Genomic DNA, 22,158 nt, shown 5'->3' on the forward strand with positions numbered 1-22,158 from the left:
AACCTGAACTTGTCTTGGCATCAGCAGCTCTTTCAGAAGGAAAAGGATGCCTGGGGCCAGGCTGTAGCATAGAAATGTTTTTTAAATGTTTGCATCTTAAAATGTCTTTCAGTTCATCACCTGTTTCAACTTTGCAGTAATGTAAAAATAAATCCATCTCTCAACTACTTCTCAAATCACTTCTTCCGCGTAAATAAACTTTATAGGCAGTCTTGTTCGTTCCTAGTTTGAAAACCTGTATCATATTCATTATATTTATTTTGTGGCTTTCATCTGTAAATTATACCCTATTTAGAGGCATGGTAACTGTGGTGCAGGAGGAAGCCCAGGTCAATTCAAAGCAGGATAGAAATCATAGGATTGATGAGTTCTGCCTTCCAGTGTAGTGCCTTATCCACACGACCTCCCTGCCAGCTTGCTTGCTTCTGTTTGCACTTAAAGCAGCACTGAGATACGGTCTCAGTTTTCAGTTGGGTCTATAAGTTTCTGTCCTTTTTAGGTTCTAAAGACTACCAGCTGGTTACGTGGTCTCGTGATCAGACTCTGCGGATGTGGCGGATTGACTCTCAGCTGCAGAGGGTACGTAAACACTTCTGAACTGTAGGTAGTTTTCTTACAGGCTGGATTCACCTCCCTTTCCTTACTCTCCCAGTCACTCTTCTGGTATCCTTGAGCTGCAGACACAGCAACAAGCTGCTACTTCAGTTCCCCCTTCAGCTCCAGCCCAAATGTGATGAGAAACATCCCCAGGGAGGCCTGTCCTGAGGCCTCTGTGTGTGTGTGTGCAAAGCCACTTTGTCATGTAGCAGTAAGCGTGCAAGGCTTTGGGGAAGGCAGAGAGCAGTTACTGCCCGATTACCTCTGAAGATGCCACCTCTGTGGCTGCCAGACTATTCTTGGCATTCTAGGTATCAGGTAAATGCAGGAATTGCACCCTCTGCTTCATCTCCTGTTTCCATTGCCTCTTGGCCTGGTGCAGGCAGGAGGAATTCCAGAGTTCTGCTGTCTGGCAGCAATTACAAAGTGCTAAAGCAAGCTAGGTTAGCACTGCTGGGCCAGAGCAGAGGGTTCATACAGGCAGGATGGCCCATATTGCCCTGCTTGTCTCATCTTCAGCTGTGGTTGTCTTGGAAGAGGGTAAGAATAAAACAAGTATGGAGTGATATTTCTCTGAATGCCCTCACATCCTTCTGTAGTTTACAGCTTAGAGGCCTACCAAGCCTGGCATCTTTGTATTTGGTAGTGCTTGATGGGCTTCACTTCCATAGATTTGTTCTGACTTCCTGGACTTGTGTATGTTTGCCATCCTAAACATGTTGTGAGTGAGGAGTTTCATGGCTTTTCTGCATGCTGGTAGGAAAACAGCTCCTTTCATTTGTTAATTTTGCTACCTGATAGGTTTTTTTTTTTTTCTGATACATACTTGCTCTTAACATTGAAGATGAAATGAGCAACCAATCTTACACCATCTTGACTGTAGATTTCTGTCATACGGACCTCTTGGCTGTAGATCTCAGCTGTCTCCTTTGTCTATAGTCAAAATATCCTGATTTCCTTTATCCTCTGTATGAGAATTTTGGTCATCCTTTTGTATTTCACGGCCCTTTTTCAGCTCTACTATTTTTTGGGATGGGGATCAGAATGTTGTTCTTAGCAAAGATTTCCCAATATTTCATTTGTTTTTAAAATGTTGGGTGTAATTCCATGAAAACATCAGCTTAGTCTGTTCTCTCTGTCTTGCTCCCTCAGTCAGCTTGAACTTGTCATTTTTTTTGCCTATATGCATTGCTTTATATTTATTTGAACCGAAGTTCATCTTTCCTGCGAGGTCCTTCTGTGACTGTTGGCAGTCAGCCACACTACGTTACTACCCTGAATAACCTGGTGGCATCAGCAAACCTGGTCACGTTGCTATTCACCTCCCATTCTAGGTTTCTTATGAATGTTGAGAAGCGTGTGTCCCAGCACAGATCCTGCAGGAGTCCTGCAGGTCTGTAACAAACCTTCTCTGTGAAAAGTGACCCTTTATGCGTACCTGATACAGCTGTGGATAGTTTATTTCTGTCCTTCAAACCAGTTGTTTGTCTGTATCGGACTTCACTCATCCTCTGCTGGCTCCTGCTCCTCTCCTGTTCTTATTCTTTATCAAGCTGCACCCGATGGCATGTTGCTGGTGACCAGTACTGTAATTTGCTACATCATAGCCTTATCCTTTCTTCTCCCTGTGTTTCTTCTCTTCATCTCCTATTTTCCTGTGCTAAACTTGTGTTTTAAGTTTTCATGGTCTCTTTTTTGGTACAGGACTTAAAGCACTAGGGCCTGTAATGTTTACCTGGGCTTCCAAATTCTAAAGTGCGAATATCAAAAGCAGATAGCGTGCTGCTATTGTATCTGATGTAAAAATTAAGTGACTTTTGACACACGAGCACACTAATTAAAAGTGTTAAGGGCACATTTGTTTTTGTTTAAAGTAAAACCTCTGTTACTTAGACTGGTTATGTCAATGAAGTGACTTTGTAAGCAAGCAAGGCACTCAGAAGGGACGAAAGGGAGAATGTCGGAAAGAGGAAAACCAGCCTATCTTGTCAAAGAAACAGTGCCAAGGTCTGTGACTGCAGAGTGCGCAGGCTCACCTTGCAAATCCAGAAGTTAGTTGTTTAGTGGCTTTTCTTTGTTTTCTGTTGTGCAGCATGTTGGTATGCTTGTTCTTTTCAGCTGTGTGCTAATGATATCCTGGATGGAGTTGATGACCTCATCGATGGGATTTCTCTTCTGCCCGAGCCAGACAAGACCCTTCAACCACAGGACTCTGAGCCCCAGCATAGCTCTGGACATGGGGATGAGGAAGGTGAGGCAAGTGATGAGTTGGGAAACTCTAATAGCAGCTCTCTTTGTGTTGGGAAGAAGATGCCTCACAACCTAAGAAAATAACACTGTAGGCAGAGCACAAACTGGTGTTGTCTCAGAGGTTAATGGATTACTCTTTGGGAGGAGAGAAAACACAAGGGCTTTCTCAGGATTGTCCTACCAGATTTTTCTCCTCTAGCATAATGATGTCATTTTAGTTGTAAAACAAATCTCTTCCTTGTCACTAGTAGCACTTAATAGCATTGCCTTTAGGTCATCTTTGTGGCTTCCTGCCAGAAATAAGGTAATCAGAAAATCAGTTCTGATTCTTAAGAATGCATTTCAGTTTAAGCTGGGAGGTGAATGAGATCCATGGAAAAGGGAGGCTCATGGATAAAGTGCTGTGACACAAACTGCTTGCCTAGTATCTAAATCCTTCTGCTAGAGTCACTATATGAGCTGATCTGAGAAGGACACAGGCATATTTGCAGTGTCTTCCCCCATCTTCCAAAGTATTATGGAGAGAGCTGCTGTCTTTTTCCCATGTTCTGAGAACAGATGATTGAAGGCTAGCAGAGGGAGAGGGCTGTAAGCTCTATCCCGTGAGTACTAGACAGTTAGTTAGAGCTTCTGAGTGAGCAGTGATTCTTCATTATGGAAGAGAAGGCAAACAAAGGCAGGAATGCGGAGCAGGGTTTGTGTGGTTAAGGCTCTGGCCATGTTAAACATTCAGGGTAATAGTGTTTGAAGAGATTAGAATAAAACAGAAGAGGCTGCAGCAGCTGAGACCCACAGTGGTGATGTGCTCATGAAAAAGCCATCTAAAGAGTTTTCTATTATCTAAAGGAAGAAGAGGAAGAGGAATTCAGTGCTCCCATGTCTGTGTCAGCTTGGGTTTAAATTCACAGTTCCTTTCTGTACTGAAGCAGGGTGCTACAATGGATCCCTGTGTGGCAGGTTTATAGGAAAGCAGTTTGATTCTCCTTTTGGGTTGCCAGCAAGCTGAAGAGAAGGTGAGGAAATGGTCTAATAACTGTCCTCTGAATCAGAGACAACTCTGAGGTCCCCTTAAGGAAGCTTTTCCCTGATACTGGAAGATTCCTGCCCAGTGAAGTTCCTTTGTAACCTCCGTGGATGGTCACAGAACAACTTTCTAAAAGTTGAAAGCCCCTCTGTCTACATGAGGATTTTATAATATGATAGCAAGTGTTCTAGGTATCTGTGCTCACCATGAGCAATCCTGTATGGAGAGGCATAGACTCTCTTGCTCTAGCTGGGAGTATTAAGAGAAGGGATGTCATTCTGACTGCCTGATCTCTGCAAGGGAGAGGGTTTTTCATGTCCCTGATGAGGTCACATCCATGGTGTGGTTTCTGTGTGGGTCTGGTAAGGCTTTCTTTGTTTCAGAGGGAATTAAAATGACTTTTCTGTAGGAGGGTAGATGTTGCTGCAAATAGTATGACTTCATGGTCACTGCACAAGTAAGTCTCTAGGTAGGAGTTTCAGCTCTTTCTAGTCCACAAGCAATTGTGGACTGTTGATGTGAGCCACCCTGGAAGTGGCTTAATTTCCATTGCAAAGTCTCCATGTTAGATTAGTAAAGCACTTTGGGGGATCTTTAAAGAGAATGATGCTCTACAGATAAATTGGAAAGCACACCAGCTGTGTCTTCAGTGTACAGCTCTTCTCACTGGTTGCTGCCTATGAAAGATCATTAGGAATCTGGACAGATACATGGGCTTTTGGAGATTAGAAGCTAATTGGAAGACGGGGAGAAGACGAAGGGAAGGCAGTGCCCATTTTAGGAACCTCAGAGATGGCTTTTTAGTTAAGCTATGGTGGTGTCTTCGAGCTAGAAATGATTATCTTCCCTGAGAGCCACTGATCTTCCTTTAATCCTTTTTTCAATTCCGTATTGTGAAATGTATATATAAGCACTATAATAAAATCACAAATAGGAATGAGTAGCTAAGAATTCTATCTATCCAAATTCAGCAACCAGCTGGGCAGCAGTAAAGCCAGTTATATTTGTCCCAGCAGCAAAGACAGTGACTTTCAGGCAAACCCCTGTACAAGGATAGCTTTTTTTACATTTCTTGTTTTCTGTTTTCTCACTAAGAATAGTCTGTGTGAGATCAAGGTGAGAATGACAGCTGAGTAAGTGGGACATCCCTTGTATCTTTTGTTGATGTTTCCAAGGACATATTTGGTTGTCTTAGGAAGGGCTGCCACAGCAAAACCCCCTTGAGCGGGAGCTTCACCCGTCCTAGTGGAGGTGGGTAGCAAGGGTTAAGGCAAGAGCCAGCCAGGCACAGCAGGCAGTGACCAATTCTTTTGAAACTCAGTCAAACTGGCTATCTTAACCATAATTCCTACTCAGCAGCACTTGCCTGGCTCTTTAAATACATTCTGTGTTTGAGGGGTTATTGTCCTACTGAAAAATATTGATAGTGGAAGAGGACAGCTAGATCCAACGCTTAAATGAGTCTTTAAGGACTGTTCGCTAGAATGCTTTACAACATTAAATGGACACTGCTGCTTCAAATTAATTAAACCTCTCCTAAGGCCAGAAATACCCTCTCCTCCCTCCTTATTCATTAGATTGCTTTGGATGCATTCCCTGAAAGCCAAGAGCGGTGGAGTGTGAATCCCAAGACCAGAGCTCCTCCTGGAGACTGCTTTGGCAGTAGTTCTTTCCTGCCGGACCAAGAGACTCCTTAGTTCATCTGTTCACGTCTGGCAGTGCTGCGTAGGGAGGAGAGAGTGTCTCAAGTGAGTAGAGACCAGACCGTTTCAGGGCTGTGCAGAGTACAGGTGGCTTCTTTAACCTTCTTGGGAAACCACTGTGGAGACGGGTTGTTTCTTTGTTTTATGAACAAGGCTCTGAAGTCCTCCTCTAAACAACAGCTTAGATCCTCCAGCTTACAGGGCTTTGCCAGGTAGAACTCGTGCTTTTATATATCAAAAAGCAGGCTGTTCTCCTTGCTGCCTCGTGGCATTGCATGCCAAACCTCTACTCTAACTTGCCTTAACCTGTAACGCATCTTTTCTGCCAGCCTTAAAAGAAGACTTCCTGAATGACCTCCTGGTGGGAAAGAAAACAGACCAACTGGGGCTGCCTCAAACACTGCAGCAGGAGTTCTCACTGATCAACGTGCAGATCCGAAATGTCAACGTGGAGGTAGTTTCCTTTCACTACTTGGCTAGAAGGGGATATGGGCAAGCTGGCTCGTCAGAGCCTTCTGAAGGGAACTCTCCTGCTGCAGTGACTGCTGCCTGTAAGCAAGGCTTATTTTGAGCTGTAGAGATCCTTTTGGCCATGGGTAGTAGAAAAGAGGATAATCGCAAACACTGGGAACGAGAGAGAGATTTCAGCATAGTAACTATGCTGGCACTGGCCCCAAGGAGGCTGGACTGTGTTTTTCTTCTGCCAAAACTGCAAAGTGGCTTGTTCCAGTACGTGCAGCTGATCTCATTTCAACTGTTTCTGAACTCAGTCAGATCAGCCCTCACTGTCCCACACTCTGGCCCTCAGTTTTGGCATCTCTCTTTCACAGCAGAGCCTCTTCTGTGTGTGGAAGGTGACTGAAGGCCCAGTGCAGTGCTGGAATAGCAGGCTTGGGGCTGCTGTCTGTCATCTTTCCTCACCACTGCCGTTTCACATTTTCAGATACCTTCCTGAGAGTCCTGTATGGTCTTAGATGGTGCCTGTTCCTGCTGCACTGGGCCTGAAGTGTTCTGTATCCAAGGGCAGGGGGGTGGAGTGCAGCAGCTGTTGGGAGCTGCCTGATTCCTGCTGCAGCCTGGGCTGGCTGGAGTTTCCAGATGCTGCTGGACTGGCAGTCTGCTGGTGAAAACTATTCCCTGGGTTTTTTGCTGTCGCTGTATTCATTGCCCGTGACAACAGCACGACTTTGTCTTATGGATATGCAAGGGAATCAGCCCCTCAGCATGAATTGAAGCCGCTGCAAGTTAAAAGGTCCTTGGAGGTCTGAATGCAAGGCAATTGCTTTTCCTCACACAGATGGATGCGGTGAATCGTAGCTGCACAGTGTCAGTGCACTGTGGCAACCACCGAGTCAGGATGCTGGTGATGTTCCCTGTCCAATATCCCAATAATGCTGCGCCATCCTTCCAGTTCATCAACCCCACCTCCATCACTGCCTCCATGAAGGCCAAGCTGCTGAAGGTACGTGGTCCTACGACTAGACACGTGCTCAACACCTGGTGTCTAGACTTCTGACACAGTCAGACCTTGCTGAAGGTGTACCAGAGACTGCTGTTTGAACGAATGTATTTTGGAGCCTGTAGGGTGGGGTGTTTGCTGGCCTTGCAGCCTAGTTCTTCCTTTTCCCCACTGATGCTTTTTGAACACGTTTTTCTCTGCAACTTGGTATGAGTGTCACGTGTATTGCCTGAGGATCCCTAACATCCTTCTAGAACTGCTGCTCCAAGCCTCATAATGGACAGAATGAGCAGCAAAGCATCCATTTGCAAAATGGCAGTATTTCTGGGCTGGCATGTTGTTTTCTGCTCGCCTCTACGAGCTGTTTTGAGATTTTTGCGCAGAGCCCGTTAATTCTAGATCAAGTGTTTGATCAATTGATGCAGGAAGTCCTATTGCTGCTGAAATCTCTTCTCCAGAGCAAGGGCTGCTCTCCCTTGCCACTCCTGTGAGAGCAGTAGGAAAGCAGACTTACTTTACCTTTGGACCACAAAGAAGGGATGAAGTGCTAGGCTATTTCCTAATGTAAAGCAAATAGAGGTAATGACATAAAGCATTGCTGGCTTTGGACTTGTTTTCTTCCCTGCATTTTGTTGTGTTCTGCTCAAAGCAGAGTGGAGGATCACAGATACTTTATGTCTTCCTTGAAGAGGTGAGATTTTTTTTTAAATACTTGACTGCAGATCCTTGGGAATGGTTTGTGTTTGAATGGAAAGGAATGATGAGAAATTGCTCTTTAAGGGAAGGAAGCAAGAACCTGGGATTTCAAAGTGTATGAGTGCCTCAGTCTTCAATGCTTTGGTCCTCCTGTGTCTAGCAATGTTATGGGCTGAAATGGCTGCCTTGGAGCAAAGTAGCCTCAGGCTTAGGCCTAAGCTTATCCATCAGGCAGATGGATCTGTTTGGGTTCCTTCTTGAAAAAGCTGGATCCAGTTTGCCACAAACTGGTATGGAATGTTATGGGCTACAGTAATACAGAAGCCCAAGGCTTGGATCAGAGTGTGCTGAACCTCAGTAAACCCTCAGTGCTCTGATCAAAGCTCAGTCATTCTTTCCTTGAAGCAGGCAGCGCATCAGTGGGTAAGTGTGGCTCCAGTGGGTGTTCTGGGATGTCTCTGGCCTTGCAATCTCATGAGCCTGGCAACTCTGCTGCTCTGCAGACAAAAAAGGATGTGGGAAGGTACGGATATAACCATGACTCAAGCTGTATCTTGCATGTATTCCAGATACTGAAAGACACTTCTCTGCAGAAAGTGAAGCGGAACCAGAGCTGCCTGGAGCCCTGCCTGCGTCAGCTCGTCTCCTGGCTGGAGTCTGTCGTGGTATGGAGGATTCCATGGGCTTTCTGCCCTATTTTGTTGTCTTCTCTCACATCCCACGCTTCTGACTCTGCACTGAGAGTCTGGCCTCATTAGGCATGTAAATAGACCCCTGTGACTGGCTGATAGATTTGTGGAAGTTCTTGTGGTTAATGTTGAAGAAAACTGAGTGGGGTGATCAGGCCCTGAAGGTTTGCTGTTGTGCGGGTGCTCACTAATAATTAGGTTAGCAGGAGTTACTGTTGGTTGCAGCATCACAGTGGAGCATGGTACCTTTCCAGCTCTGAGCAGATCTCACCGACCAGCAGGGCATGGGTATCAGCTGTAGAAGAAAATAAGATGTCAGAGAGGTGATGAATTCATTCTTGTCTGAGAGGCAGCGGCAGATGTCTTTACCTCTCAGTTCTATTCAAAGATTGTGCTAACCAGAGGGCCTTTGTTTTCTTCCTTTGAACAAAGCTGTGAAAGTTTGTTTTTTTTTTTCTAAAGCCTTGTGAGAGGGTTATATAGGGTTGATACCACAAATAAATGCAAATCCCACTCTGCCCTTAGCTGAGAGATCTGTGATACCTACTCAGCATCCTGGTGTCAGGTAATAGGTCTGTGTGTGGGAGCAGTGTACTGTAATGTGTGTTTTTCGCATTCAGAAAAAGATGAGTCTTCTCAGGTTTCTTTTTCAGGAAGCCTTGGTTATTCATCATGAATAAGGGATCTTTTTTTGTTGGTGGTGTTTTTTTGTTTAATTTTCTAAATTTTCTTTTTCTCCACGTTGGAAGTTTTATTTCTGTTTGATTTCAGCAGTACTTGTATGGAAAACTTGAGTCAGATGCTTTTATAGGATTCCTTTAGACCTGAGCTGTATCTTTTCCAATTGAATGCAAATTTCTGCCAGAACTTCTCAGGGCAGACCTGAGATCTCCCAGACTTTCACCACCTGCCTTCCTCACTTCAAGATGTCCAACTTGCATTTGAAACCCCCACATTTGCATGGGGTGTCAAGATAGTCGTCTTTAAGGTGACTTTGTCTTACTGGCATCATTGAGGTACCAGGTTTTTCTCAGCTTTGTGTTTTGTTGTTGGGAGTCACATCTGAAGGTCAGATTTCCTATATAGTTTTCCCTCAAGACCACTGTTTCTACCCTAGTTGAGCTCTGCATTTCAACACAGCCGTGAATGGAGAGAGCTCTCCATACAAACAGCAGTGCAGAGGAGCACTTGGCTCAAAGGTACGCATGCTTGCAAATGCTTTCGGAGCCAAAGTAGTAGCTGTGCTCTGTTCTTGATCTGCTTTGACTCAAAGGAGAGGCAGACATCTGTGTGAGACTGCTTGGCACGAGGATTCCCAGTGCTCCAGCTGAGTTTCCTCCATGTGGCAGCAGGAACATGACCTTGTCTAACTTCTGTTTCAGAACCAAGAGGACAGCACGTCCAGCAACCCCTATGCTCTGTCCAACTCCGTGACGACCCCCCTGCCCACCTTTGCCCGGGTCTCCAATGCCTATGGCTCCTACCAGGACTCGAACATCCCATTTCCACGGACCTCTGGAGCCCGGTTCTGTGGTGCAGGTTAGCCTCATCACTGGTGCAATGACAGCCATCAGAAAAAGGGTACTTTTAACATCTTGAGGAGCAATCGCATCTGAACAAGACAAAGCTTTGGTTGCTGCCATGCAAGGAGTACTAAATGCTTCTAATGCAGCTATGTTGTGATAAATTTACAGATAATGGGCCTAGTTAGCAACTGCTTGCAGTTGGTGTTTCATGTGGGATTTTAGGATACAGATCTGGAAATCCAGGCGTGAATGAAGAGATGGCCATTGGCATAAGGCGTGCCAAGGCACTGATGCATCTCTTCTTTTCCAGAAGTCTGGAGGTAGCTTTTATCCTTCCATAATTCACTCCTACCCACCTCAAATTGTTGGATGTACTCTGGCTCTTGAGTCTTCACAAAATTCCTGTAACTTTGGGTTGAACTTACCCCTTGTTAAAGGTTATTCTTGTTACTGACTCAATTTGAGCATGTTTTGAAAGTTTTTTTTTTCATACACATTTCACTGAATGCCAAGCATGAGTAAAACAGTAATGCTGCATTGAACAGGCTGAGTGAAACCTGCTCTGTTTCAAAACTCTTGCACCAGGGTGAGTGGCTGAGGACACTTGAAATGGTAGCAAATGGAATAAAGCTTGTGGGAGCACTTTGGAGGTAGTGTCAGATGGCTTGGGTTGTCCTTTTAAAGAGATTTGCCAGCTCTTGTGAGTTCTTTGCATGTTAATGCCCTCACGTGCATCTGGAGTATCAGAATGCTTGACAATCCTGGTGAAGAGGTAAAGCACAAAAGTACGTGTGTTAGTTCCTTCTGCTGCCTTTTCTCCAACACCTGTGAACTACCTGTGTTGGTGCTTTTAAGGCAACCAGACATGCTCTTTCAAGCATTTGAAAGAGGTGGATTTGGGTTGAGAAAACTCTTATTTAGAAGGGTAGTGGATAGGCCCCTGGGCCCTTAATGCCACCCCTGGGCAGTCTGTTCCTCCTGGCAGAATCTTTATTCTGTGTCCTGTCTCTGCAGGGTACCTGGTGTATTTCACGAGACCCATGACTATGCACCGTGCAGTGTCCCCAACGGAGCCCACACCCCGGTGAGTTCCCTGCATCACGTTTAAGGTGTTACATTGCCACGTGGGCAGAGAGGCAGATCCTGTGCTGGAGCTGTTGGCCCTCAGAAGGCGCTGTTAGCTGTGCCTGCGTGGCACAGCCTGGTCCCATAGGTCCCACACCCCTTCTCTCAGCACACCTAAAACGCTACTCACAGCTAGGGTTAGAGGAGTTGTTTGTCTGAGCCTTCAAGGCATTTTGTTGGATGTAAGCTACTGAAAGCATGTTTTCTTGTTCCTAGGTCCCTGTCAGCTTTGTCAGCATACCATAGTGGCCTCATTACTCCGATGAAGATCCGTACAGAGACTCCAGGCAATCTGCGTTTGTACAGCGGGAGTCCTACACGCAGTGAGAAGGAGCAGGTCTCCATTAGCTCCTTCTACTACAAAGAGAGGGTAAGTACCATGCCAAAAAGCCTTCCCAATACTTCAGCTTTTGACTTGTATTCTTTTCTTATGGCTGTGAGCATTGCTGGTAACAGTAGCTTCACATTCCTCTGAGGAAGGCATCTTTTACAAGCAGCTCTGTAAAAATGTTGCATGGATTTATTTACTGTTAGTAACTTCTTTGCTGATCTTCTTTAGCATTTGACTTGCTTGTCTTCAGCATTTTGAGATCTCTCAAGACTCACCATTACAACTTCGTTCAGTACACTGCCTCCCTTTGTATTAGATACGGTTAAAATCTCACACTTGAGAAGCTTTAGTCTCCATCTGAGTACACTGTAGGCCACTCTGCTTTTCTCTGCACCCTCGATGTGCATAGCTGCAAAGGGCTGGGGATCTGTGAAGCTTACTGACAGTCTCTCCTGGATTATGGGGTATATTTGAGTTATTTCTGTTACAGGTGTCTCTTTCAGGGATGTGTGCCCCTTTGGACTATTTTAAACAAAAAAAATGTCCCTTCATGATTCTCCAAAGATCTTCTAATACCTGTACCTCTGTTTTAGACATAGGCCTTGTATCCCTGATGTTCACAAGCAAGGCTTTGGGGAAGAGTGGGGATTGTTTCCTTCCGGGGCACACGGGGTGCAGAAGGGCAGTTGGAAGCTGTAGGGTAGTTCTGAAGTATTAGATGGCCTGATTTGCCATGGGGATGTTGGGCAGAAGAGCTGATGCTGTGGGAGTAATCAGCCATGCAGTGTGCTCTGAAACAAACTCCCTGTGCTTCAGCAGGGAGTGGTGTGGCTTACAAAAATATAGTAAGCTTTCACTGAGAGCCTGAGAATTCGGGGCATTCAAGCAGTTTGTCACTGTCTGTTTTGTGGGCACGTTTCTGCAGCAGTGAAGGAGAGCTTCCAGGTATCCAGAGAAAGCCGAGCGCTCCACAGCACTCTGCTGCACTGGAGCTCAGGAGCTCCTGTCCCAGGAGCAGAGGGAGAATCAGAGCCTTGAGCTTTCATCCTTTGTTGGCGCTGCAAGAAGTCTTGATTTTTTCCAGTAGTCCCAAACGTGACAGCCAACCCTTCTGGGATTGTGTCCTGCTTATGTGAAACCAGTTAGTGGTTACACCTGCCAGCCATGGGGAGAGCCTCTGTTCCCTGTGCAGTGTTTTGCTTCCATTCAGGCCCCAGGAGACTCTTGGAGTCCACACTGTGTTATTTTTTTCCCCACACAAACTTTTTTTGATGAGAAAACAGCACTGCCTGATACAGGAGTTACAAGCTATCCTGGACTGTGCAGGAGAATTTATTTGAAGTGCTACTTCTGTCCTCTGCAGTGTGCTCGTCTCTGACACACAGCTCTCTAAGATGACAGACAAGGCTAAAAATAACGTGGAAGCAGCTTGGTGCAATTTCATGTGACCCATCTCCCCAGTCCGTGTAGCAATGGTGACAAGATTTTTGTCAGGGTGGGGAGAAAATCTAGAGAACAAAGCGTGTGTGTAGGCATGTCCCCCGAAACCCAGGGAAATAAATGCCTGTTCTACAGCCCCGTGCTAAGCTCTGTCCTTGCATCCTGGGTTGGAAGAAGTGTAAGAACCTTAGAAGGGAGTTAGCAAAAGTGTTCTGCAAATCAGATAGTTCTAAAAAGCCTCCATCTCCCTTCAGCAGAGGTTTTTTGGCTCTTCAGGAGCTGATGTTCCCAGCCTTTGTAGATCAGTGCTAAATAGTTTTGATGTTTAACTGTGAGGATTTTAAGGCATAAAAACCCCAGGGTCTGAATCTCATTAGCTCCTTGCTCTGAAGCTTGAATTTTATATTTCCATTAAATAAAAAATTGGAATTTGGTGGTAAACCAAATCAAAAGTTCTATAACTTCATCCCAAAAACGAATTTCTCAGAGATGACCAAGCATTTAAACTTAAATCCCATGGAGCAATGCACTAGTGTTGCTGCCATTAACAACTAAATGGAATTTGTGCGTTGCTAGGTGGGGAGTGTCATGCTCCCATAAGGGCAGAGGAGATGCTGAACGCAGCAGAGATCTCCTTAGTAAACATAGCACAACTACAGCAGGCACTGAGCCTTCCTGTGCTCCTTTACAGATGTGTGTCCATACACATAAAGCATATCTTTCCTCTTTTTATCCGCATGTGCGCGCTCCTCCAAAAAACAGGAATAGTCATAATGCAGCAGTCCATCAGCAGTGCCCTGGCTGCAGCTTCTCCCAGTGGTGAGCTACAAAGGGAAGGCAGAAGCCTGGGCATGCCTGGTGATGCTGACTGCCTATTAGCAGCTGAAAATAAATGCAAAGTATCTTGCACGCAACACAAATAACCCTCTTCTTCCCCTTTTTATTGTGCTGACTCGCAGAGGTATGACAAATATTTTTTTTTCCAAGTGAGTGCAGAATAATATGCTTGGAGAGATTCGGTTTATTGTTACAGTGCTGCGTGGAGTACTTAATGAAATGCCTGCAGGTTCATAATGAAAGCCTACTTTGGAGCTCTTCTGCATAGTCAATCAGTGAACTTGATTGCTCGCTCAACCTGAATGAATTCCTCAGCCCATAATGGCAATTTCCACATTGTCCTGCTGGGCAGCGGGGTCTCTACATCCCTTTAATATCCTGACATTTGCCTTTTATTGCTTTCAAAACGAAAGTGAACAGCTGCAGCAGGTTCCAGTGGAAGAAGTCCTGGAGGATGCTGGATGTTAAAGGGATGTCTGAGGAAACAGGAGCTTTTATTGAGCTTGCTGCAGATTTCTGTGCCAGACAGCTGTGTTAAAAATGCGAAATGCAGCTGAGGCAGCACTTAGACACCTCCTTCTTTATCTGAAAGGGAGGAAAACTAGTTAGAGTAGGAGCCTGTCCCATGGGGTACCATGGGGTTGTTCTCTCCCCTGCTGTCAACGCATGGTATGAACAAGGTCATGTTGCTTGTTGCAGCAGTACAGTTCCACTGGAAGACTGCTCAGACTTGAGATCGCTGCAGTCCTCCATAGAGCAGCCCACACTTTGCCAGGTCTGTAGGTAACGTACAGCACAACTGTGCACGGATGAAAGTGGAGACCTTGTTTTGTAACTGCCATTGTGTAACAGAACCAGGGGGAACGGTGTCTTTTACTCTGCTGGTTCAGAGCGCTTTTCATTTTGGTTTATTTACCTTTGTCTTTAATTTTCTTGGTGTCTCTCTTCCCTTTTCCTGGGTATAACGTTTTCACATGCAGATGTCTCCTCGCTCTGCCCGGCGGCGTTGGTCCATACAAGCAATTAACGACTTCCCGGTACTGTGCGCTGTGCTAATACTGTCCTTGATACAACCCTGTCTTCTGCCCAAGGGCCCAAGAATAAAATGCCACCTGCCTGCCTTTGAGTAACCTGCACAGAGGTGGGGGACCTGCGCTCCACACTGGGCCTAGGGCTTCAGGAGCAGTGCATGTGTAGGTGGGCAGGAGCAGACACGAACTCAGAGGGTACAAACACTGCCTTATATATAACATGCCTGTGTCACCCGGCCTTGCAGTCAGGAAAGGATGCCAAGGGGTAATTTGAAGTTTAAGAAGAGATCAACCTCTAAGAAGCGTGCACTAAGAAGAGCGCACTGCGGAGGAGCTGAGTGATTATTATTGTGCGTCATCAGGTCACTGGTGAGGCTGACATGAGAACACCTCATCTCTGGAAAAGACGAAGCCATTCTGGAGAGGGAGGAGTTGCTGGAAAAGAATATTAAAGAGCAGCAAGCTGCTGGCATGGCATTGCTTAAGAGCTGTGGAAGAAGCAAACCGGTTGAGCTGCTGATAATGATCTGTCATCTCATTAAAACGAGCGTGTGCATTGCACCAGAAATGCCTTATTTCCTGGAGCAATAAGTAGGATTTCTCCTTAATTCATGATCTTCTTCAGCGCTTAGAATTGCACCGCTCTGCAGTCAGTCGAGGTGCAGCACCTGCACCCTCCTCCTGGCACCTGCCCTTCCAAGACTGTTTTGACAAGTCGTTTTCCTTTAGTCCACTTGTCTTTAAGGCTTGAACATCATTCATGTGAGCATCTTGATAATATCAGCGTTGCTCAAGCTGCACTGTGAATTTGGGCAATTACTATTTCATCAGCCATCTGCCAAGCATAGGCAAAGCCTAGAAGACTCCAGTTCAATTTAAAGATGATTTCTTTAGGTCTGTGTGAACAACTGTTTTTCACAGCTGTTTGCCTTCATGCTATCTCTTCAAGACAGCAGGGAATAAAATAGAATCCCGTAACACCTAATTTAACTTGGTATAATAGGTTGAGCCTTCCTAATTACAGCCCTGAGCCTATACTGGCAAATAATAGGTGAGAGAGACCAGAAGAAATGTACTTGACTTGGAGGCTTTCTGTGAAGAGCTAACGAAATGTGAGTGGTAGAGGCAAGAAATGAGGTTCTTCACTGGGGTAGGAATTGACTAAAAGAGAGAAAACCAGGCAAGAGCTTGCCAGATTTTGGTGCAATAAATCATAGCCCACCGAGGACCTCAGTTGAATTTGCTTACCACCGGCTTGGAAGGAAGAACAAGTGCTGATGTGATGAAGTTATCTTTGTGCAACGCACTTATTTTTAGGGCATGTGGGATAGTTAAAGCCTTGGCATACTGATTGCAGTAGTGGATAACCATTGGAAAAGCCTCATCACGCTCTCCTGAGTGGGCAGCGGTGCCCAAGGTGAAGATATATGGAAGAAAAAGAGACGCTCCTGCTGCGGGACGTTGATTTTTGGCCTCTGTGGGGCTGTGCCTGGTGCTGCGGGAGATGCTGTGAGCCGTCAACGTGGATTCTTTGGAGATAAAATCCAGGCAGTGCTGCACGACCTGCACCAGGAGTTAATTTGCAGGCAGTTGTTCAGAATAAAGGAACCTGCAGGGGAGCAGCAATTTTAAAACTTTATTTAAAAAATAAGTTCTTAGAAGCAGCTTGAAGCCAACTTGGAACTTGTTTAACTCTTTATTTTGTAAATAATTTAGTGCAGCTTAATCTTTGGTGTCGAGCCTCTTCTCTTTCGTCCACAACCTTTCCCTTTGCCCTGCTAACGCCAGCTTATACTACAAACTGAGGTTTTGCATACGCTGATGTGAACCAGGCACTCTGCATTTCACAAAGTTAACTTCCAGCGCTGCCTGCCTCAGCAGGACCTGCAGGCGCACACACACCCCACAGCCCAGCATCCTTTCCAAGCAGGCACGCAGCACTTTGTACCTACTTCTGCTGAGTATGCAGTGATGGTGGTTGCTACGAAGCAGTTGGTGGCTTATTCTTGGGCTGTCTGTTTCTACATGTAACCCATTTACTGCCATCGTTATCACCTCAGACTGCAGCAAATTACAGCCTTGGGTATGGTAGTGCAGGTGCAGGCTGGCTTTTTTAGTCATCGTTCAGTGCTGTTCCCCGCTGTCACCTCCAACCCCATGATTGTTGTAAATGCTCTGGTTTCTTTCCTTCTGGTGCTCCGAGGAGCTGATGAGCCTTAATTTGCTATTGCCACAGCTATTTTCTTTCTTTTCTTCCTTTCCTTAAGCTCTCAGGAGCAGGTGGGTAGATGCAGTTCACCCTGGCCCGGGCTCTGAGTTGCAGATAGGAGTGCTGGGGCAGTGCAGAAGGCCTGTGTCTTTGCCCTTGGTGTTAGTTTGGTGTGTGCATGCTGATTTGCTTCTGCTCCAACCGTTGTGTTCCCTGCTCCCCTCTGTCACCTGTGCTCCAGCCCCTGGGAAGAGACGTGTCTCCTGTTCCACCCTGGTGCCTGTGAGCCTTGCCTAACACCACAATGGAAGATCCTCGCTGGAGTAGGCTTGGAATAGAAGGAAGAGAGGAACCTTGTGGTGCCCCTTGGCCAGCCAGACCCGAGCTAGAGCTCTCCTTGCCTTTGAGCCCCTTGCTGCAGAGGCCTACCAAAATTTTGACATGTAAAACTGTGTCTGTACCCTTAATTTTATAATTTTCTTTTATCACAGTTCTAGGGGCAGGAAGCAGTGGTGCTGGCAGCGCGTGTGGTCATGGGCCAACCCTGCTGCTGGAGCTGCACCGGTAGAGGATTAGGGCTTCCCTGTTGGCCAGTGACCAGGCAGAGCTAGGAGGGGAAAAAAAGCAGGAGGACTTTGTGAGTTCAGGCTTTCGTGGGGCTCCGATGCATTTAGTGTCTTCATTTGTCTGGTGGTATGCTAACAGCAAGCAGTGGAAGCCATTCGTGGGATCTCTTTTCCATGCTCATCCTCATTTGTTGTCATTCTCAAAAAAAAAAAAAGTGACTGAATTGCCTGTGCACAGTGGTATGTGTTGTCCATGTTTCTGGTCTTTGCAATATCTGGTGGGAGGCTTCTTCAGCTGGCTCGTGCAGGGGGCAGGAGCAGGTTGAGCTGTTCTCAGTAGCAGCGCAGGAGGAACGCTCCATCAGCTGCGAGTTGCAGGTGCTCAGGAGCTGGCAAGCTGCTCCCCAAATTTCCTGCTGAGCTCTAGACCTGCAGAGCGTGGCTCCGTGCCTGCAAGTCTGCATTCGGATGCAGCAGAGGGGACTGCTTTTGAGTACTGCCTGCACTCCTGCCCTGGTGGCACGTCCTCTCTCTGGGGCTCCCAACCTTTGCTCCAGTGTTGGTTTTGGCAGCATCAGCAACTCCTTGCTGCACCTTGTCCTGCAGACAAGGAAGTAGGGACAGGCACCACAGGGCTTTGAGAACCCTGTTGTCATACAGTCCAGATCTTTCGGCACAGAAGGGGTGGTGATGCTTTTAGCTGTTATCAGAAGGTTTTGTGCCCAACGGTGAGAGCCAGAGCTGGTCCAGGCAAGGCCTTGGCTGGGAGCTGATGGATTGGGGAGTGGTTGATCTCCCATCCTGTAGCCACCTTCCACTGCATATTCCTCAGTTTGAGCAATAGATGAGGTAAAAACTGAAAGCAAATTGTTTGGATGGAGCTTGAAGGGCTGTAGCTGAGAACAGAATTAGGCCCTAGCTGTCCAGTTCCCAAAGCGCTGAACGCTGACAGTTTCCATCTGGTGCCTCTGGTTGGGCAGTGTGTGTGCTCGCTCCTCTTTACTCTGGGGAGCAGTGGAAGACCAGGGGAGCAGGTGAGGATCTGTCACAAGGGCAGAAAGGTCCACCTTCACTTCCTTCAAGATTGAATTGCCTCCTTCACTTACTGCCAAACCTGTGCTCGAGCCTTTGGGCCTCGGCCACTCATTGTGTGGGACCACAAGCAGTGAAGAGGCCCTGGTCCTGTCCTTCCCACAGCTCAGTCTGCTCTTTGGGAGCACTGATGTGCCTGGTGAGCTCTGCCTGCCTCGCAGAGCCATCGCTACAGCAGGACAGAGGGACCGTCAGCAGAGCCTCTGCAGCTCAGTGTGACGTGGGAACACTTCTGGATAGGAGCGTGTCAGTGAGGGAGCTCACAGCACTGCAGAGCACCCACTGCTGCTCTTAGCAGCCAGCGCTTCCTCCTAGAGATCCTCTATAGCCTTTGCTTGCCTGTGCTGCACGTCCTCAGCCCTCCTCACTGCCCTCCTGCAACAAGGAGCTGCCCAGTACTCCGCAGGCTCTCGTGTGGCCGAGGCAGCTGTAGGCAGCTTGGCATGAAGATGGCCTCTGTGTCTGTTATGGGGAGTATTTGGGATCTTGGCTCCCTGTTTTTTCCCTTTGTGTCGATTCTTCTCCTTCCTTTTTCCCCCCAGCTGTATGCCCTGAGCCAGCTGTGAGCATGGTAGCTGAGGATCCTTGCTAGGAAAACATGGGCCCTGCTTTATCATCTGCCATTTGTTTGAAGCTCTTGATAAAGCAGGAGAGGTGGTCTCAGACCAAAGGAGAATCTGGAGCTGTCGGCCCTGCCTGAAGCCGAGGGCAAACAGAAACTGGCTCCTGCTTGTCTCTGTGCTGAGCGATGGCTGAAGCCAGCGGTGGTCTGTGTGCAAGGCTTCCCAGAGCAGACCTCTAATGAGAATTGTAATTGAACCATATCCTGCCAAACCTCCCCGGGTCTGATTGGCTGATTTGTTCCGTATTGGCTTTCACTGGAGAACTCACTAAAAACTTTTTGAGTGAGTTTGACCTTGAGCTCATTGCCTTGACCTGCTTTTCACTTCCTACAGATGGAGATGCTTGTTCTCCTGGGCATGTCATGGATGTTTTCCAGGGTGACACAGAGCCTTCTGAAAGGCGGGTTTGGGTGCTGCTTGCATTATTCCTGACCCTAGTGCTTTGTTCCCTGACCCACAAAGGCTGCTGTCTTGCTCCCCAGTAACACGCTGCCATTTGTTCTGCAGAAGTCAAGGAGGTGGAAAAGCAAACGGGAGGGGACAGATGCCAACAACCGACCCATCAAAGCTGCTGGGAAAGTTATTATACAAGATATTTCCTGCTTGCTGCCTGTGCACAAGCTGCTGGGAGAGCTCTACATGTAAGTACAGGCTGGCACCCTTTCTTAAAGGAAAGCAGCTGCCTTTGGTACTGCTGTGCTTTCGTCCCTCAAACATTTGAATATTGCTGCACTTTCTTCCTTCTTTCTCGCCTTTCTGCTTTTTTTTATAGTGTTACTCTGCCTGTGAGAAGAGATTTGTCTTTCTTCCATCTGAAAAGCAATGGAAGAAATATGTGATGGTATAATTGTTGGAGCATCAGTTCACCCTGTATACATCATCACTACAACTCTTTCAGGCTCAGGCTTTTGTCAGCTAGAGAGAGAAGTTAGTGGTGCAAATTCAGGGAAGGAGCAGGCTGCCCTTCTTAAGGAATAGTAAGGGGGAGGAAGACTTCCTTTTCTCTACATTATGAAAAAGAACGTTCTTTAAAAAGACCTGATGGATCTTTCTTCTCTGGATATCTCACTTGTAAAAAATGTCGAGTGTCTGAAGAACCTTTCTGATGATGAATGGGAAAGCCCACTTGGTTTCCTCAGGCTCCTCCTGCCCCTTGTCGGGCGCTCAGAGACTCTGCAAGGGTTGTGTTATCCAGCTCAGAAACTTACTTGTCTGCGGGTAAGGCTGATTTCTTCCAGTCAAGTGGAACAGATCAACAGGCTGGATGGAGACAGAACCGCATCACTGATGGATCCTAAGGACAGGAACAGTTCTTGGTTTGGTGGTGTTCTGGCACAAGTTGGATCCAGCATCCCTGTGGAAGTGGTGCATCTTAGGACCAAGCCAGTTTGGAGCTGGACTTGATGCAATAAGCAGTGCGTTAGGGAAGATGAATAGTGGGAGTTGCCAGAAGGATGGCAGGGATCCCACAGGGAGGCCAGATGAGATCTTGGTCATGCTTGTAGGCTCACAGTGATCAGCAAGTTCTGGGCTACTTACTATTACCAGTACCACATCCTCCCCATTCCTCCCTGCCTTCTCAAGTAGTATCCTAGCCAAAAAGCTGATCTGTCTTTCTTCTTTTCAGATTGAACGTAAATAATATCCAGGAGACTTGCCAGAAGAATGCTGCCTCAGCCATGGCTGTTGGACGGAGGGATCTTGTACAGGTATTACACTGAATCAGACCTCTTCCTCAGCATGCTGCACTACCCTTAAACGGCTTGTGCTGTTGCCTTGACACCTGGACAGTCAGCTGGCCTCAGCACTTGTTCCTGTGTATGTGAAATGGCTGATGAACTGAGGGGTGTGAGACAGCTCCAGAGGTGCTCTGTACCTCCTTGGTTTTGGCAGTTAGAGCTCCCCTCTCTGGGCTGCAAGCAGGATGTTGTATGCCTGTTGCCAAACAGAGTGAAGCACATTTTTCAGGCAAATCCTGAATTCAGGCAGAGCTAGGAATGCAGTCTGCATTCGAGTCTGCAGAGGAAGTAACTGTGCACAAAGTTGCCAAGCTGCTGTTAGCATTTGATTGATGGTTTTGTCTTGTGTAATACTTCCTGTTGTAATTAGCTCAACATTAATCTACTCTGCTGCTGTGTGCTAACTGCAGCCAGGTCTCCCCAGGAAAAGTCTGCATCCAGAGACCCAGCCCTAGAAGGGGGCTATCCGCTTGCATTCGGCTAGTAGCAGGGGAAGGATGAGTGCTTTGGCTTGTGCCTTGCCGTGTGCTTGGTTAGTCCAGAGCAACAGGCAGAACATTCACCAGGACTGGGGAGCGGGCTGGCACTGCCAGAGCAGTGTGTGCCTCTGTCTGAGCCCCTCTGCTGAGTATTTGGCTCCCCCTAGCACGGTGCAGGGAGCAGCCATGGGCTCGCTGAATGGCAGGAGCCACCTCAAGCTGTTGTCTTAGATTGTTAGCTTCGTGGTTCTGCCACACCTCCAGGAAGAAGGTAGGTCTCATTTTCCTCTGTGCCTCATTTTGCAGACTGGTTTACCTGGAGTACAGGAGCTTGGGTAGGACAACTTCAGCAGGATCCTTCTGATATCTCTGTTTCTTGCTCATTGTTCCCTGCCTGTGTAACTGCAGCCCCTATTGTAGCTTGCCTTGCTCCTTAAAGATGTGGAGGCTTGAGTGATGGACTCACATACGAGACATGCTCTGGAGCAGTATAGGAAGTGACATTTTTCCAGGTTCCTTTCTGTAGTTTTTCACATTCAGACCTGTCCTTGTTTCAGTCTCTTTACTGTTTCTTTCTCTCCCATTTATGGGGTTACGATTCCTGGCTGTTCCTCTGGGTACTTGCAGCACTTGTGTTTTCTCCCGAGCTTTTCTGTATTTGCAGCTATAGTTGTCCCCTCTCTGACTCCTGGTCTTTCCAGCATGGTGCTCACTTTCCTTTTCTGCTCTTTTTTTTTTTTTT

General features: G+C 46.9%; 1 protein-coding gene across 6 annotated transcripts in view; it reads left to right on the forward strand.

The window, feature by feature from the left end:
- WDR59 (WD repeat domain 59) overlaps positions 1–22,138 on the forward strand; it is a 41,754-nt gene extending 19,616 nt beyond the window's left edge. For 3 of the 6 annotated variants that reach the window (XM_010717910.3, XM_031555452.1, XM_010717914.3), the window contains exons 11-21: positions 500–579; positions 2,716–2,848; positions 5,904–6,028; positions 6,872–7,036; positions 8,299–8,394; positions 9,801–9,957; positions 10,959–11,028; positions 11,286–11,439; positions 14,658–14,714; positions 19,706–19,839; positions 20,826–22,137. In XM_010717910.3, coding sequence (XP_010716212.1) covers positions 500–579; positions 2,716–2,848; positions 5,904–6,028; positions 6,872–7,036; positions 8,299–8,394; positions 9,801–9,957; positions 10,959–11,028; positions 11,286–11,439; positions 14,658–14,714; positions 19,706–19,839; positions 20,826–20,919 — 1,265 coding nt within the window. In that variant the 3' untranslated portion in view covers positions 20,920–22,137. Of the gene's footprint in view, positions 1–499; positions 580–2,715; positions 2,849–5,903; positions 6,029–6,871; positions 7,037–8,298; positions 8,395–9,800; positions 9,958–10,958; positions 11,029–11,285; positions 11,440–14,657; positions 14,715–19,705; positions 19,840–20,825 lie in introns of all 6 variants that reach the window. The other 3 variants (XM_010717912.3, XM_010717913.3, XM_010717911.3) reach the window with 2 other exon arrangements.
- Positions 22,139–22,158: the final 20 nt, after the last annotated feature.

The sequence above is a fragment of the Meleagris gallopavo genome, chromosome 13 (genome assembly GCF_000146605.3).
Source record: "Meleagris gallopavo isolate NT-WF06-2002-E0010 breed Aviagen turkey brand Nicholas breeding stock chromosome 13, Turkey_5.1, whole genome shotgun sequence".
Taxonomy (NCBI): domain Eukaryota; kingdom Metazoa; phylum Chordata; class Aves; order Galliformes; family Phasianidae; genus Meleagris; species Meleagris gallopavo.